Source organism: Podarcis gaigeae, assembly GCF_964106915.1.
Source record: "Podarcis gaigeae genome assembly, chromosome: 7".
Lineage (NCBI taxonomy): Eukaryota > Metazoa > Chordata > Lepidosauria > Squamata > Lacertidae > Podarcis > Podarcis gaigeae.
In genome coordinates, this window is record NC_139683.1 from 45,431,313 (window position 1) to 45,448,358 (window position 17,046).

General features: G+C 43.1%; 1 protein-coding gene across 2 annotated transcripts in view; it reads right to left on the reverse strand.

Moving 5' to 3' along the window:
- The window catches only part of LAMA3 (laminin subunit alpha 3), a 132,649-nt gene extending 117,113 nt beyond the window's left edge, over positions 1-15,536 (reverse strand). For both annotated transcript variants that reach the window (XM_083748164.1, XM_083748163.1), the window contains exons 1-2: positions 14,883-15,536; positions 9,740-9,892 (exon numbers count right to left, since the gene is read on the reverse strand). In XM_083748164.1, the coding sequence (XP_083604290.1) occupies positions 9,740-9,892; positions 14,883-15,158 (429 nt within the window). In that variant the 5' untranslated portion in view covers positions 15,159-15,536. The remainder of the gene's footprint in view (positions 1-9,739; positions 9,893-14,882) is intronic.
- Between the last annotated feature and the right edge of the window lie 1,510 nt (positions 15,537-17,046).

Sequence of the window (17,046 nt, forward strand, 5' to 3'; positions counted from 1 at the left end):
AGCGGATCTAGAGTAAGCAATTTTTACACCATAGCCATAGGGTTCAGTCTTCCTAACTCTTCTGTCAATGTTCATATTAGTGGTATTTTACTTGGAACAGTGTGTGGAGGCTTGGCCTATTTATTTCTTTAACATCAAAGGGAATGCAGTAATTAACAAAGTTGAAGCCTACACTTCACGAAGAGGAGTCAGTAGGCCTGTCCCAGGCCTTCAAGCACTGATGTTTCTTGGTACCCACTTCCTAAATGAATGCTGTATTCTGGCAAAGCGCCAACAAAGCAATCATTAGCAACAGGACACAGTACAGTTCAAAGAGAGATAATGACAGAAGATTCATTCTCACAGCAACTAAGAGCAATTTGTAGTTCAGGGTGGGCCAACTTTTCATACCAATTGGGCCACAAGAGTACTTTGACATGGAACCCATGGGCCACACACTGCCTTGTTCTATGAGGGGTGGGAGGAGCTAAGCCTCACTTAGCTGAATCCAAGGCTGTGGATATGCGGGAAGCAAGGCCCTCTTGGGGTGTTAATGCTGTGAACTCCTCCATCATAGGCTCAGGCTGTGTATATATGTGTGTAAGTTAAAGCCTCAGCACCTAGGACTTGCCGATCGAAAGGTCGGCGGTTCGAATCCCTGCGGCGGGGTGCGCTCCCGCTGCTCGGTCCCAGCGCCTGCCAACCTAGCAGTTCGAAAGCACCTCCGGGTGCAAGTAGATAAATAGGGACCGCTTACCAGCGGGAAGGTAAACGGCGTTTCCGTGTGCGGCTCTGGCTCGCCATAGCAGCAATGTCACGCTGGCCACATGACCCGGAAGTGTCTCCGGACAGCGCTGGCCCCTGGCCTCTTGAGTGAGATGGGCGCACAACCCCAGAGTCTGTCAAGACTGGCCCGTACGGGCAGGGGTACCTTTACCTTTACCTTTAAGCCATATATCATATAGACACAACAGTCTCTGCTGTACCTCATTCCAAAAGCAACACAAATCCTGGGTAAGTGCCCTGGAACCCCTGGAATCTCACACAGCTCAGAGATTGAGGTGGAGTGCAACAGTACTGTTCATGAAATATATATCTAGCATAGTAGCCAAGAAACTGAGCTATGAATAGGGGAGCTTCTGGTTAGAATCTCACTAAAAGCCCTAGGCAAGCCATACCGTCTTTCCACCTCAGTTGTTGCATCTAAAAATGGAGGAAATACTGGTGTACCTTACAGGATTGTTGTAAGGATTACAGTTAAAAGAATGGAAGTGAAGTTAAATAACGCTTCAAAGAGCTTTACAAATATTATCATCACACAATTGGCATTAGTATTGCCTAGTTATATCACACGGAAATGAATGCATTCTCTATCTTCCTCATAAGATAGTCAGTTGGGGAAATATGTATCCTTCTGCAAATTATTTTGGTTATATCATGGGTTCAATCGATCCAAGTACAGACTACCTTAAGAATTTTAACCAACTTACTTATGAATCACAATGATTCATTGTTATTATTAAGTTCATACTGCTCTCTAATAGAAAGATGTTTGTAAGCGATGCCTGTGGCACTCAAACAATTCTGACTTCATCTTTTTTGGCTCCAGCTGAGGTTCATCCAAAGGACTTTTGATACTGTGGTTAGTATGCCATAGAAATGCAATATCTGAAAATATTATCTTGATTTGATTACCTGAACATAAAGAATGGAGAAGGAGCATAAGCACTGGCCACATTTGGACTATCATATTTCAGTTTAATAAATTAATTTATGAACAAGTCTTATTCTCCTACATGCAGCTTTTTTTAATATTCCCTGTGGGTGATCAAACAAAGAAGTCCATAATAAACTATTGCTTCCAAATCAGGAAACTATGGTTGATGGTGCCAAACAAGCCAGTAGCGTGAGGTTTTCTGCAGATTGATGCAGAAAAAGTGAATCTCATGTTTTATGTAACAAAAATGAGTCAAATAATTTTTATTTTTATTTTTTGCTTTATGCATGGCATAACTAATCAGTATTATAATTGCAATCAAAAGAACCATTAAAGTTAGAAGATAATGAGAATATAATGACTTGAGTAAAAAAATGGGTTTTGTATCATTCTCCCCCACTGAGTGGAATAACTTACCTTTGGTATTTTAAAATCTTAACTAAATGACGTAAAACAGTGTTGGAAGACTTACATTTCACGTAATTTTTTAGTTGGCCATACCTACTCTCGTCAAATGGCAACGGCTAACTGGTGGACGGCGTGGTCGCAACAGTTGTAATCACACATGTATAGACATGTTTTAGTGATGTCGCAACACAAATAACGTTTCTCGATATTGAAATATTGTTGGTGTATCAATGTGCCGCTTGCATCAATATGCCCCACCTCACCCTATATGAAACCATGGTTTATTGTTGCCATTAATCAGAGTTCCTTGGTTTGGATGTAACCAAGTGCAGACTTCCTGCTTTGTTTGCTAGGCTGAGTGAAGGGAGAAGCAAAGTGGGTGGATGCTGGCATATGAGGTTTGTTTAGAATGGGCTTATTTATTATGCCAGTCTTAAGTCCAAACACAGCAATTTTCTTATATACCTTTCAGTGCTTACAAGTTGTTGAAATCTCCTTTAAAAAGCTAGACGGTCTCCCTGTTTGCCTTGAAATATAGAGTATATCTTTAGCATACTAGTAGTTAGTCTCACTTGAAGCTATTTCTGAATAAACATGCTTAGATTGTGCTACACATGATGATAGTTTTGATCCCTTTATTTAGAAAATCAGCCATAACGAAACAGTCATATTAAACAAATAGGCATTGTCCTTATGTATAGTACATAAAGATAAACAGATTAACAACATTTGACTTTCCTGGTTGTATATACAGTAATTTCTATTAAAAGAAGTTGACGCATTAATCTTCCAGGAAAGAATAAAGCTGCTGACATCTGGTATGCAGTTATTCAAAATGAAATGTTCAAATTAATCTTAAACCACACATGCTTAACCTATGAAGCCACTTGAAAGTTTTTAGACTCTGGGCCCCATCACATGGCCATTTCATTATTTAAAAGATTTCTGTGAAATAAAGGAAAGCTCCCAGGTGAGAGCTGCGATGGTCTACCGCTTTCTAGGTGAGACAACGGTTAAGAGCTACCTTTCAGAGAGGACTCGTTTTATTTTCTTTCTCTCGGTGTTTGTTTCTATTTAGACTATTTTCTTTAATCTTATCATATTATGATAAAAGCTTTAATAAAATCAACACACACAAGCCCAGCCACAATTTACCATATCCAGCTAAATGCTTTTAAAGGGTTTTTCAGTGGCATAAAAAGTAGTGGTGGCACAAATACAAGGCAAACTATACAGAAGGTCCTAGGATATGATCTAAAGACATATATTTGGCTCTGGTCAGCAGCTGGGTGGGTGGCTGACCGCTTGGTAACCATAGGTCCACAGCCATGGGTCTCATCATGGCTAAGTAAAAGAGGAAACTATAGTATACTGTATTCCTGGCTGTGGGGGACATTTTCTAAATGGATTCATTTACTTTTAACCATTTTTAGCCACTTATAATCTAGCGTTGCCATTTTTCTAAAAGTGAAAATAAAATAAAAGTTTTTGCCAAAGTTGTTGAGCTTTTTACTAATGTAAAAAGAAAACCTATGAGGTTTGCCAAGCAATGAGTAATGTTAAAGTCCGTGTTATCAATAGATCTTGCAACAGATTCATTATGGTCTTTGAAGCATTGTACCATTTGCTTAAGGGTTTTTAGTTAAAGGTCATTTGCATGTCTATGTCTGTCTGCTAAGCAGCACTTATGTTATCTTTGCAATGAAATAAAAGCAAAATAGGAGGCCAATAAGTATCCTAAAAATGATCATGTTCCACTTGTGAACCCTTGGCTAGTCCATATGGAATACTAGGCTAACATGAAATGGGGGGGAGGCTTCCCTAATGGGAAGGCTTTGAACTGGTGTTCAAGAAAGGAATCTATTTAAGGTATTGAATGTACCCCACATATTTCAACGATTAGGAAAAACCCATAGATCTGTGATAAGCAACATGCAGCTTATACTATTGCGACAGTAAAGGAGGTACGGTAGCCATTTTCAAGATACCCCAGGTTCATACAGTTCACGTAAGATACAGATCTGAGAAAAGGAAAACTAAGTCAGGAAAAAACGTTTCCTTGATCTGGAGACAAGCAGAGACCTGAATCACCCATGAAAGCAGCTGCAATGTCTTCGCTGAAGCAATTTCATTCATTAAGAACAATGTTCTTAGGGTGGACTGTAACATTGTGAAGCTAAGATGGCATATCAAATCCCACATTTGCCTCAAAATGCTAAGAGTGTGTGTGTGTGTGTGTGTGTGTGTGTGTGTGATTTGCAGGAGAGGACTGGGGAACAGGGGGTGGTGCTTAATCCTTTCCTAAATCAGCTGATTCTCCCTGAAAGTTATCTCCTAAAGCCATTTTTCCCAAAGTGGGCCTGAGATCTCAAACAAAACCAGCAAGAGGAAAATAGTTTTGGAGGCATTTAAAGAGGATAATAAGGAAGGATGGGAAATTAAACACACAAAGCCCACCATCTGTTTCTCCCTTGCAAATACAGTGGTACTTCGGGTTACTGATGCTTCAGGTTACAGACGCTTCAGGTTACAGACTCTGCTAACCCAGAAATAGTACCTCGGGTTAAGAACTTTGCTTCAGGATGAGAACAGAAATCACGCGGCGGCAGCGGGAGGCCCCATTAGCACCAAGTGGTACCTCAGATTAAGAACAGTTTCAGGTTAAGAACAGACTTCTGGAACAAATTAAGTTCTTAACCAGAGGTACCACTGTATCCACCTGCTTGGGAAATGCAAGTTTGGGGATATGATTTGCTGAAGAAGCATGCATTCCAGAAGGCAGTGAAAGGAGGTCACCATACAATATGAACATGACCCTGTTTTCTTAAAATGTATTCTCAAGCTGTCATCAGTGTGAGATATAAGAATCTATAACCTTTTAAAACATACAAAGTTACAAGAATTGTATATCTGCAAGGGACTCATCAGGACATTTAATCTAACCTACAAGACACAGAACAAATAGCCTATATCTGAAGGATCTCCAAGATGCTTATAAAAAAAATTTTCTCAGAAGCAGATCCCACAACCTCCCTTAGCGGTACATTCTTTTACTTAATTGCTCTGATAATTGGGACATATTCCAAAAATTAACTGCAACTTAAATCAACGGCCTCTAGTGCTAATTTCACCTACTTCTTTCTCAGGTCCTTTAAAATATTTCGAAGTATTTATTTCCTCCACGTTTTCTGTGCAACACTGCCCTTTCCATATTATATGAGTGAGTGAGTGAGTGAGTGAGTGAGTGCATATGAGTACATACATCTGTGTATGTACTTCTATGTGTACCCAGTTCTTTTATCTAGGGCAAGGGTGGGAACCTTTTTCAGCCTGAGGGCTGCAGTCACTTCTGGGCAACCTTCCAAGAACCACATGAGGCCAGAGGCATAAGTGGGTGGGGCAATGAATGCAAATTTTACCTTTGTATAATAGTCTAGTTTCAACACACACCCTCTGTCCTCCATGCAGTCAAGCAATAAGCATTTTCAGAGTTCAGGGACACATTCCAGCCAGAGTAAAACACTTAAGGAGGGTTTAACACAGGCTGGTGAGGGGTGTGGTCTGGGGAGGGCTGTGGCCTGGAGGGAGGGGCGTGGCCTGGGGTGTGGGTGTGGGTTGTGAGAACCAGATGGAGGAGCCTGGAGGGCCACATTAAGTCTCAATGCCTGAGGTTCAAGACCTCTGCTTTTCCTTCTGAACAGAAGTCCAAAGCATCTGACAAAAAATTACAACACAACCAAAGCAAAGTTTTCAAAATTACGATCAGTATAAACACAATAGAACAAATATCTGAACAATAAATCATGTGGTTCAGAATCAAACCAATTTCATAATGGCAATTCAGCTAATAAATAGACAGCAATATTTCAATAGTTAATCTAACTAAGTAATCCAATAATGAACCATAGTAATTCAGAGAAATACAGGACAACAAAGTCAACAGCATGTACACTTTCCTCAGAGGAGACAACGTGGTGCCTTTAGATCAGGGGTCAGCAAACTTTTTCAGCAGAGGGCTGGTCCACTGTCCCTCAGACCTTGTGGGGGGCCGGACTATATTTTGGGGGGGAGAAATGAACGAATTCCTATGCCCCACAAATAACCCAGAGATGCATTTTAAATAAAAGGACACATTTTACTTATGTAAAAACACGCTGATTCCCGGACCGTCCGCAGGCCAGATTTAGAAGGCGATTGGGCTGGATCCGGCCCTTGGGCCTTAGTTTGCCTACCCATGCTTTAGATGTTGCTGGACTCCAACTTCCATCAGCCCCAGTGAGTATGGCCACTGGTTGGGGGGAGGGCTTTTTTTCAGCCAGAACACGCCAGAAAGGCATTCCAGCACCTCTCAGCTAGGTGCCAGGAGTAGACCTGACCTGACAAGCCTCAACAAAGCCCCAGCTCGCGAGAAGACCCTCCTCAGAGCCCTAAGGGGACGTACTCTATGGGTCTAGAGAGGGTCTCTTCATAAGCTAGAGGCGCAACAGGGCTTTGCTGAGGCTCTTAAGTCTCCTAGCTAACAGCTGATGGAAAGCACAAGCCAGAGAAGTGGAGGATGGGAGCTCATTAATGTTGGGATTCCATTCCACCTTTTGTTGCAGACATAGGATTGTTGCGTGTCACATGTCTGTTTACATTCCAGCACAGTTTGCTGGCGTGAGCGGAACTTCTGCTCTGTAATGCTTTTGTTTTTAGTCTCTCTCTGATAAGACGGCAAGGAGAGATGACATGTTTTCTTTGTCCTGATTTATGTATAATAAATGTGTAGTTTAGTATGTGTCTACAGCCTCAAGCCTCTTCTGTTGCACAGTTTACACTGCTGAGTAAAGTGTGCTCGAGTCTGCAAGCTTGAGTCACTGATCATGTTGGAGCAGAGTTTCGAGGGATCTCCGCAGCAGCAAGGCTGAAGGGAGACGCTCCAGTGGGGCAAAGCCAGCTGGCCTTTCAAACCCCCCCCCAATTCCGACAATTAAGGTGTCCAGCTGAGGCACAGAAGCCTCTCTGCCTCTCAGCTGCTCCAGCTCATGCAAGCCAGATGAGGTGGGTCTCCTTAAGGTGCTCAGCTGAGGCGTGGAAGACTCCCCTGGCCTCAGCTGAGCAGCCTCAACAAGACTCTGGCACATGAGGAGACACCCCCCCCCCCAGCCCAAAGAGATCCTCCTTGGGCTCGGGGGTGGGTCTTCTGAGGGAGGTGCATTCCGCCATCTTTTTTGTCTAGAAAAAAAGCACTGGTCAGGGGTGATGGGATTTGCAGTCCAACAACATTGAGAGAGCACCACATTGGCTACCCATGTCCCAAAGCAAGAGCAAAAGGGATAATAGAGGACTAGATATTAAAGTCCAAATTTCTTTCTTAGCTGTTGCTACTGTTGCTCAAACTGCCCCTGCTGTGCTGTTTGAGTCCATGCTAGGTTTGAGTTTATCCAGATTACTGAACTGAGCTGTGCCAGCCTGCCTTTTTTCACTTCCCCATGCTAAGGGGGAAAACATTGTGATTGCATTGCTGGTATTCATTAGCTCCATTATAAATCAGTCATTTAATATGAACAATGAGAGGAAAGCAACTGCAAACAAAATCAAACACTTTTCGAATGGCATGTTCCTCCTATTCGCTCTCAGTGACTTCCTTCCTACTTACCTAATCAGTGTAAGATTTTAGCTCTTTTTAATGGGTGAGAAGCAGTGTGGAACAACATCTTTGGCATTTGCTTTCTTATAGTGAAAGTATACTGAAAGACAGGAAATGCTTCCTTGGCTGTCAATATTTCTATAGAATTTCTGTGTATTGGGAATACGCTAGTTTACAAACTTCCAAAGTATATTGTTAAGCACACTTGTTACTACGCACACCAATTGTTGTTGCTCGGCCTGTTTACAGATACCTAAGCAAAGACTCATGGGCTTGTACAGCAGACAACAAAAACTACTGATCCTAAATCAGATTGATAGTGAAAGACACTTCACCCCAAGAACTGTCATCCACAGCCAGCTCATGACATCTGTTCACTGGCTTCAATCACACCTAACACTGGCCACAACCCATGGTTAGAGAAATTAAACTGTGGGAGAGCTGTGAGCTGCTACACAGACAGTTCAATCACTCCCTGCTTGGCTTCCTAGAGTAGGGAAATAAACCAGAATGTAGCCAGCTGAGCATTACGTGTGAACCTACACTTCTTTCTCTCCAAAGAAACCACAATTGGAAGCCAAGGTTCGTTTTTGCCTTCCTATTCATGGTTTGTTTGAAAAAGCAAATCACAAGCTCTGGTTCTCACTTAATGCTAAGCCATTCACTCTATGGTTTGTTTCCACAGTCTAGGAAGGAAGGAGCTAAGAAGGCACTGCTTGAGCTGTGTGCATCAACAACCAGTTGCTCAAGAACTCAGTTATGTTTCTTGATAGCAGCTGAATTGGTTGTTGCCCATTCCCATATGCTTACGGTCATTCTCAACTCTCTGCTTTTGGATCCGTTTAACGCCACAGAATTTTACCTCTTTCCTTAATATGAAGTTAGGTCTGAAAAATGAGTACGGTAATTTATTTAACAGCTGCTAATATCACAAAGATACCACACTGGGGACCAGTGGTGTTTCTCTACACCTTCCTAGAAGGAGCATGCGAGGAGGGTCTTCTCTCTCAGGTGAAAGATAGGTAACTCTATGGACAAGCTGGGATGCTACTTCTCCCATAATGGGAAGAAGCAGAGGTGTCTTACTTCTCCATGCCTGCACAGAGCTGCCACTACCTCAGTTGAACAAAGCAGCCTTGTGGGTAGTGGGAGCCTGCATGCACCCTGGAGTTTCTGAAGCTGCAGGAAATCCCCGTAGTAAATCATTCTGATGTAGTGAAGTCTTCAGCAGTTGAATTATTAAACAATATCATCTACTGATGGAACAACAAAGTAGCAGCAACTAATTTTTCTCTCTGTATCCATTTCATTGGTAATTTAGAACAGAGTAACCACACTATTCAATTACATAAAGCCCTCCTGGGGCACAGTGGGTCAGTGGGTCTGGCTCTTAAGCATAAGGTTGGTGTTGTGGGCAGGATTTCCTGCATTGCAGGGGATTAGACTACAATTCTATGATTTACTTGGCCTAAAACATAATTTAGTAAATAGAGAGGATGTAGTACCTATGGTTAAAGATTTTTAGTCAACTAGCAGCCCCTCTTTAAAGGGATTAGTCACCTGATTCATCGATAAAGTTTCATAATCTCAATACAAGTGCTATTTTGAATATGTTTAACTAGCATAACAATTTTATTAATGTCATGGACATCACTAATTGATAACCTCATATCAAGGACTGATAACTGACGTCAGACACTGTGACCCAGAGCTCCTTGATTATAGAGTAGAATCTCCAATGGTCAGTAGTAGGGGAAAGAAGTTGATGGAATTCTTGTTGAGCTCAGCATCCAGAAATAATTCAGAGTTACTCAATCTGGAATCTTAAAGGCATGCACATCTCATTACATAAAAATGGGTGTTATCCTAAGAAGTAGGAGCAAAAAGAGACTGGTGGTTAGCTCTTTGAATGCTAAACAGCTCCCATCATACTTTGGGCCATGCATAGACAACAGACAAAGGAAAATGTCAAAGTCAACAACATGGAAAGCAACACCTGTACTTGCCTGTCCTAGATCTAAAGTAATGTTGACCACATCATACTTTAAACCTAAGGAGAGAGAAGGACTTTGCCACCAGCGCTCTGTCCCGTCTATAGCATTGGTTGCTGGATGAGCTTTGTTGGGATCAGCGGCATCGCAATAGTCACAAAACTGGCCCTGAAAGAGAAGAAAACAAAAAGATGTAATGATCAATGCGACAGTTTGAACTTGACTGCTAATAGTTAAAGATCTAGGAAGTTGGAAGATCTAGCCGAGGTAGTGCTTTTCAACAATCAGCTAAAAGCAGAATTAAAACGATGGCTCTAGATGGCACCTGATAAAGTGTTATATTATTTAACAACACCCTTGCCCATGGCCAAAATCCACCAATTTTTATGCACATTACTTCCAGGCACAAGGAATAGTAGTGCACTAATCAAAGGGCAATTCACTAAACTTCCAGGCACACCAAACAAGAAGCAAGGCAAGAAGGAAGCTTTTCAATAAAAGGACAGTTGCATGAAGTTTTTCTGCACCAGGTGGAGAATTTTATTAGGGAGGATCATCAGGTCTGCAAAAATACAGGATGACAACACGAAAACATAAGGCTGCAATGGTTTGGCACACAGCAATGGCCTCCCCTCTAGGAGAAGAGAAGTGGCAAGTGGAAGTATTTAAAGGGGTGGTAAGAAAACAAAGTAAACAAATTGGATTTGGGGATGGAGGTTCTCCATCCTTTCCCCCTCTGCTGATGGTCAAACTGGACAGGCTTTTTTTGCCAGGTTACTGAAGATTAGGCCACAAGAGAGCCATTTCAACTTAACTAGGTCACTTGGAGTTCTGAGGACAAGTTTAATAATGTTTCTAAATGTACGTCAGTGAATTCTTCTGGAGCAGCAAGCATCTCAGTTATTTAAAGTACATTCCACAAGAGCTGCCAGCGAAGATGGCAGATGGAAGCTAAAGGAAAATAAGTTGTCGGGCAAACCTTTTCTTTTGCTTTACATGAGCAGTATCTGCGGAAAGGCATTCCACAATGCAGCCTGGCTGGTACAATGTCTGAGTTCCAGGAGATTGGGAGTACTGCCTGGATCTGGGCCATGATTCACCAAAGCAGCTCTGCATATACTAGTCACCTCAAAACGCACATCATCTAGAGTTTCCATATCTGTGTATATAAAAGTAATGTAGCCTATGGAAAATTGGAAGTATGACTGCATATGTACCTTCTACAGGAGTAGAAGGGCATAAACGGAACATGTAGGAAATGATCTTCTCAAACATAGTGTTGTTGGAAATTCCAGTCCAGCTCTAAGCACAACACTCATAGCTATGTTGCCCATCTAGGGTCAAAACCATAATGACACCTGGGTTTTCCCTCTACTTTATCCTATTGGATATACCTGTTGGGAGCTGGGTTTCTGCTGAAGAAAGTCTGCTGCACTTGGATAGACTCCCTGGCCTATTTAGAAACCACATCTTTCCAGGGTTCTAAATAATGTGAGGAGTCTAAACAAGTACAACATACTCGCCACTGCAGATGTTTCACTCCTCAATAGGGGAGAGGGGATGCTGCAGGAAAGGGGACGAGTACAAGAGGGAGAGGGCTTATCATCGCTCTCCCCTTTGAGTGAAGTTAATTGTTTGTAGGGTGGTGGTAGAGAAAGAACTGAATATAGCTCTAAGGTTACAGGATACTGGGTTGCCCTTCCTCCTGTCAGGTAGATTGCTGGTTAATAGCACAAGATGGTTTTCGCTATGGGAGTGAAAGGTTAGGGTATATTTGGGAATAACTCATGTTTCAATGAGATAGCCCAAAAAGCTTGGAGAAAGTCATGTACATGTACCATTAAATGGAGGAAAGAGGGAGGGCAGTGCACATGCATAGAAAGAGCTATTTGCATTTTTGAAGAGGCAGAAACAGAAAGAGGGTTTAGAGATGTTTGAAGCCTAAATATGGTACATCTCGGTGATGCAGAGCTGGGAATGTGATGTTGGGAAACAAATCAGCTGCCTTGTAGGATTCCTGAAAGTGACCTTTGTACATGTATTTATTTTAAATACTCATATACCATTCTTCATCTGGGCGATACCAGATGTAAACATAATATAAAGCAATCACACGTTTGAAATATTTAAAACCACAATAAAATGAACTCCACCGTGAGGCAATATAGATACCAAGCTAAAAATGTCAGCAGCCAACAAATCTTCAGCAGGTACTCACCCAAGTCAGTGCCTGCCTTATTTCATTAGGGAAGGAATAAATAATAAAACTTTGGAAGCAACTTGGAAATTCTGAAACCTCACCCAGAATTCTCTCCAAGTTACCTGAGGGCTGTGGATCTGCCAGAGCAATTACATCCTTTGAATGTTAAGTGTCCTTGTCTCCCTCACTTCATGCTTTGTATAATATCTTGCTTGAAGAGTTACACAGAACTCAAAAAGTTGGCCACACTTTGTGACCTTTTTGGTTGATCTAAAAATAGGTACATTATCAGCCAGTTGTTAGTTTTGGGGTTTGGTTGGTTGGTTGTTGTCCCACCCCCCTTATGCTGCTACCTTTGTGTTGTTGTTGTTGTTTGCAGGAGACCTTCTTTTCTGGGCATACACAAAAACACACACACCAAAGTACAAGGTCAAGCCCCATTCATACTTCTGACACAGTGCAGGGCACAGTGGAGCAAGTACAGCCTTTCCAGTTATCTGATATTTCCTGTTGCTAAAGTTCTCTATCTTACATCTATGATTATCTGAATATGTTCATTCACTCTCTTCATTCTTTTATACTGCGGACATGAATAGATGTGAGCATGTTTGTTTAAGCCTTCTCCCATTTCATAGGTATTTGAAATATGGTGTCCATAAAAACTCTCTTCCTTAACTTTGAATTCAAGGGTTGGGGCAGTGTGATCGCATATGCACTGTGCTGTTATCACATTTTCCAGGTCTGCTTTCCCCAGCCTTTTGAAAGAATTTGGAACCCCTCTTGAACCAAAAAGATGACTGGTAAACTACAGAAATATTTCTGCTATGTGTCTCAATGAGGCTTTGTTAGAAACAGGCGAGGGAAGCTGCTGAATGCACATTTCTACAAATTCTGTAAGCAGCACACAACATGTACTCTTGTGCCAGGGTACATCTATCAGTAATCCTTCCGGGAGCTTGGATCAAGCACAAATCGCAGGTGACCTCTCACCCAGAATATCTGCAACAAATGTTAAAGTAAGAGGAATTCTCTTGTTCACTATTGCTGTCATACCTAACTGTAGAATTATATCAATTCACAACTAAACCACAGGGTTTTAACTTCATAAATGGGTAAAAGGAAACAATACCACAGAAACAGTAGCTTTGGCTTAATTCACCTATTAGGATTTGCTTCTGCCTAAATGATTGTAATTGCTTCTAAAACCTCTTAATGTTAAAATCAAATAGTCTGCAGCATTCAAATTTGCCCCTCAGAAGTCTCCTCAGCCTCTAATTTCCTGTAGTCATATAAAATTTTTGGTGCAGGTTAGCTCTAAGAGGGGTTGTCATCTCGCTCACAAAATAAAGAAGGCTTAGTCTACAATCCTAGCTCTTCCTACCTGGGATTAAGACACATTGGATTCAAAGGGATTTACCTTCTGAGTAGAGATGGTTATGATTGCACAGTAAAGCTGTTCTGCATATACTGTATGTTAATTGATTTAAAATATGCAAATCTAAACTGATTTTAGAATCAGTTAAAAATAGATATGAATCAAATACAGACATGACAAATAGGGATGCAGAACTAATGGTGCACATTGCAATAGATCATTTTTTGGTTAGAATTTACTGTTTTTATCTTCAGACAGACAAGATCTTAGAAGCTACTGTCAAAGCAGGGGGTGGGGGGTGGGCATTTTCTTTAACCCAATCTAGTCCAGAATTCTGTTCTCACACAGTGGCCAACCAGATGCCTATGGGAAGCCCCCCACCTAAGCAGGACATGAATAGAATAGGTCTTCTCCTTGCCTTGCCAACAGATTAGCATATCATAATACTGACACAACAATACCAGATGGAAGGCAGGTCAATGAGGAGAGTAACAGAGACCGACAAAGAGGGCTTCCTTCAACATTGACAGGTATAAAGTGTAGGAGATCAGTCTTATTTTTGTAAGTTATGTGGTCAGTTCTGGACAAGATGTGTATTTGGCTTGATCCAGCAGAGCTCTTGTGTCGTCTTAGGACAGGCACAGAGAAAGTGGAAGGGCAGCTTGTATATATTGCAGAGGTCCCTGGGAATGCCCTACACAATTGGAATATGCAGTCTCTTTCTATTGAAGGAAGGCCACCAACTGTTACGAGGACCTTTTATTCAGCACTTCCTTCACAAATCCTGAAGGACACTTTCCTGCCAGTACAGCAGTTTCCCCCATTTTTAAGTAGTGAAGCAGCATCTCTAAGCTGCAATGGATGAGTTAACTACCACTATAACCTCGTTCTGTATTCCTAACCAGTTACCTTCAGCACGTGCACAAGAGCCTACCCTTGTACTCTACTTGACAGACTGTGGATGAGTGAGATCCAAAGAATAATAGTTACTTTGGCCCTCATTTCAATCATAATTATGTACTGAACGTATGGAAACACCCAAACATTTCCAAAGTGTCAGCACCTGGATCATGAGAAGACGGCAGTGAAGGCAAGGATATCCGATCCAGGTTATCAATACATAGGGGAGAGTACTTCCTCCCCGAATATTCCCCCCCTACACAGTTCCTGTGCCTTTAATCTATCAAAGAAAGACAGGAATTCAACTGGTGCATCTTTCTGCTGCACAGAGATCCGATGGGAAAGCTGCACCTGTTAAATTTCTGTCGTCTACAGGTGTCAAGCGGTTAACATGCCGGTAAAACAAAGCTGGCAACTATTGATTTAAAATATGCAGCTTGCGCGTAAAGTACTGGCTGCAGGAGAGGCGCCCGCGGAAGCGATGCAACCTTCTGCCAATTCATTAACTATCCTATACTGTTCAGTCTAGATTAAGGGGCACATCATGTTAGGAGACCAGAGTGGCTGCACAGGTACAGAATGAGTTAATTTGTCCGCATTTAATGATCTGGACTGGAGGATCCATGCCACTGATCCCTCAGTCGATCCCCAACTTAACCCACACCCGCGCCACCCGGGGTTACCTGGATGTTTTTCCCCGCGGGGAAAGCGGCGGGCCCCCCCACCAGCTTGCAGAAGAGCTCTCGGCGAGGCCTCCCGCTCTCGTCCTGGCCGCAGGTGTCGGTCGCCGAAATCTTGGCGATCTCCGCCAGGTTGAAGTAGGGCGGATGGAGGCTGAGCCCCGGCGCTTGGGACTCGTCCGGAGAACCAGCCAGCCGAGGCTCCGCGGAGCAGCAGCAGGACCAGAGCGCCAAGACGAGCCCGGCCACCGCTGGGTTGGCAGCCCGGCTCTTGGCCATCCTGCCTGGGCTCCCTTCCAGCGCGCACGAGGCGACCCCGGGGCTGCGTTTGTTTACGGCGCGCGGAGCCACTGACCCGGGAGGGAAGGGCAGGAGGAGATGGGCCTCCCTCCGCTCCTCCTGCGCGCCTTTGTTTTGCGCCGATTGGCCCGAAGGGCGCAGAAAAGGGAAAGGAGCGGCGAGGCGGAGGAGGCGGAGGCAGCGAAGACACCCCCTGCCGCTCGGCCGCCAGCCTCGCAGGATCCAGGCAGAGACGCCGCCGCAGCCTACATTGCGGAGACGGCGTCCGGGGAGGCAAAGAGGCGGGGGGGGGGGGGGCAAGCGATCCACTGAGAGACCTCTCCTTCAGCCCAGCCTAGGAAACAGCCAGCAGTCATAACAACGGCCACGTGTAGGGAGGTTGGCAGATTTGGGGTTACGCAGAGAGAGACTAGCCCTCCATGGCATCTCTCCCGTGGCTGCGATCAGGGGTGCCAACTTGAATGAAATATTGGGGGTGGGGGTGGGGCAGGTAAGCCCCGCCTGCATAATTGACCCCATGATGCGCGCACCAATTCTATGGCAATGTCCATCAACTTTGAGGGGTTGTTGTTGTTTAGTCCTTTAGTCGTGTCCGACTCTTCGTGACCCCATGGACCAGAGCACGCCAGGCACTCCTGTCTTCCACTGCCTCCCCCAGTTTGGTCAGACTCATGTTTGTAGCTTCCAGAACACTGTCCAACCATCTCGTCCTCTGTCATCCCCTTCTCCTTGTGCCCTCCATCTTTCCCAACATCAGGGTCTTTTCCAGGGAGTCTTCTCTTCTCATGAGGTGGCCAAAGTATTGGAGCCTCAGCTTCACGATCTGTCCTTCCAGTGAGCACTCAGGGCTGATTTCCTTCAGAATGGATAGGTTTGATCTTCTTGCAGTCCATGGGACTCTCAAGAGTCTCCTCCAGCACCATAATTCAAAAGCATGAATTCTTCAGGGATCAGCCTGCTTTATGGTCCAGCTCTCACTTCCATACATCACTACTGGGAAATGTTTTATTGTGGTGGGGCGAAGGAGCCTAGGCACAGACTCAACTTGACTTTGTGGCGTTTGTTTCCTTCTCTACAACTCTAGCTCAGGTTGAACCAACCAATCTCTATCTCTCAGCATAGGCCCCCTTCACAGGTTGGTTGTGGGGGGGAAAGTGGAATGGAAGAACCATCTCTGCTCAATGCAGAAAGTTAATTAAATGAATAAATAAATTAGGCTTAATGATTGGCAACTGAATATCTGAAGTGTAACATTGAGAAGCACTGCAATGTTTTATGAGGTGATGGAGGTGACCTGAACAGTTATGTCTGGCGATGGCCCATTCACACTTGCAAGTAGGGACAGGGAGAAATCCAACTCAGTTTGTATTTAAGGAAACTGATTTGCATTTTCTGGAACAATGTGAGAACTGAAACACAGCAGTCCTTCAAAAGTTGCGCTTATATTAACTGTGCAGTGCAGCTTTCCAACCAATCAATGGTAGATTTGTTTGTTTTGAAAGAAAAGCATATATTAGGGGAAGTGTGCATAACAATATATTAATGAAAATAACATACAGGGGTGCCTTTTATGAGAGGAAATTGTTTGTCAAAATGTGTATGTAATGTATTTATTAGGAGATATTTGCACTAAAATTCTGAAGAATTTCCATGAAGATTTTAAAATATATATATATTTGCAAATTGCTGCAGAAATATGGAGAACTGTCTTTAATACTGGAAAAATGAGAAATGGAGAGAACCAAAATTGACAGACACTTCTATCCGAAAGTCATCAGCTGATGTTGCATTCCATAAGATTTAAGTGATTGATATGTATGTGTGAAATCAGACTGGTGACAGGGTTTGTGTGATGGGAATAAAGAAA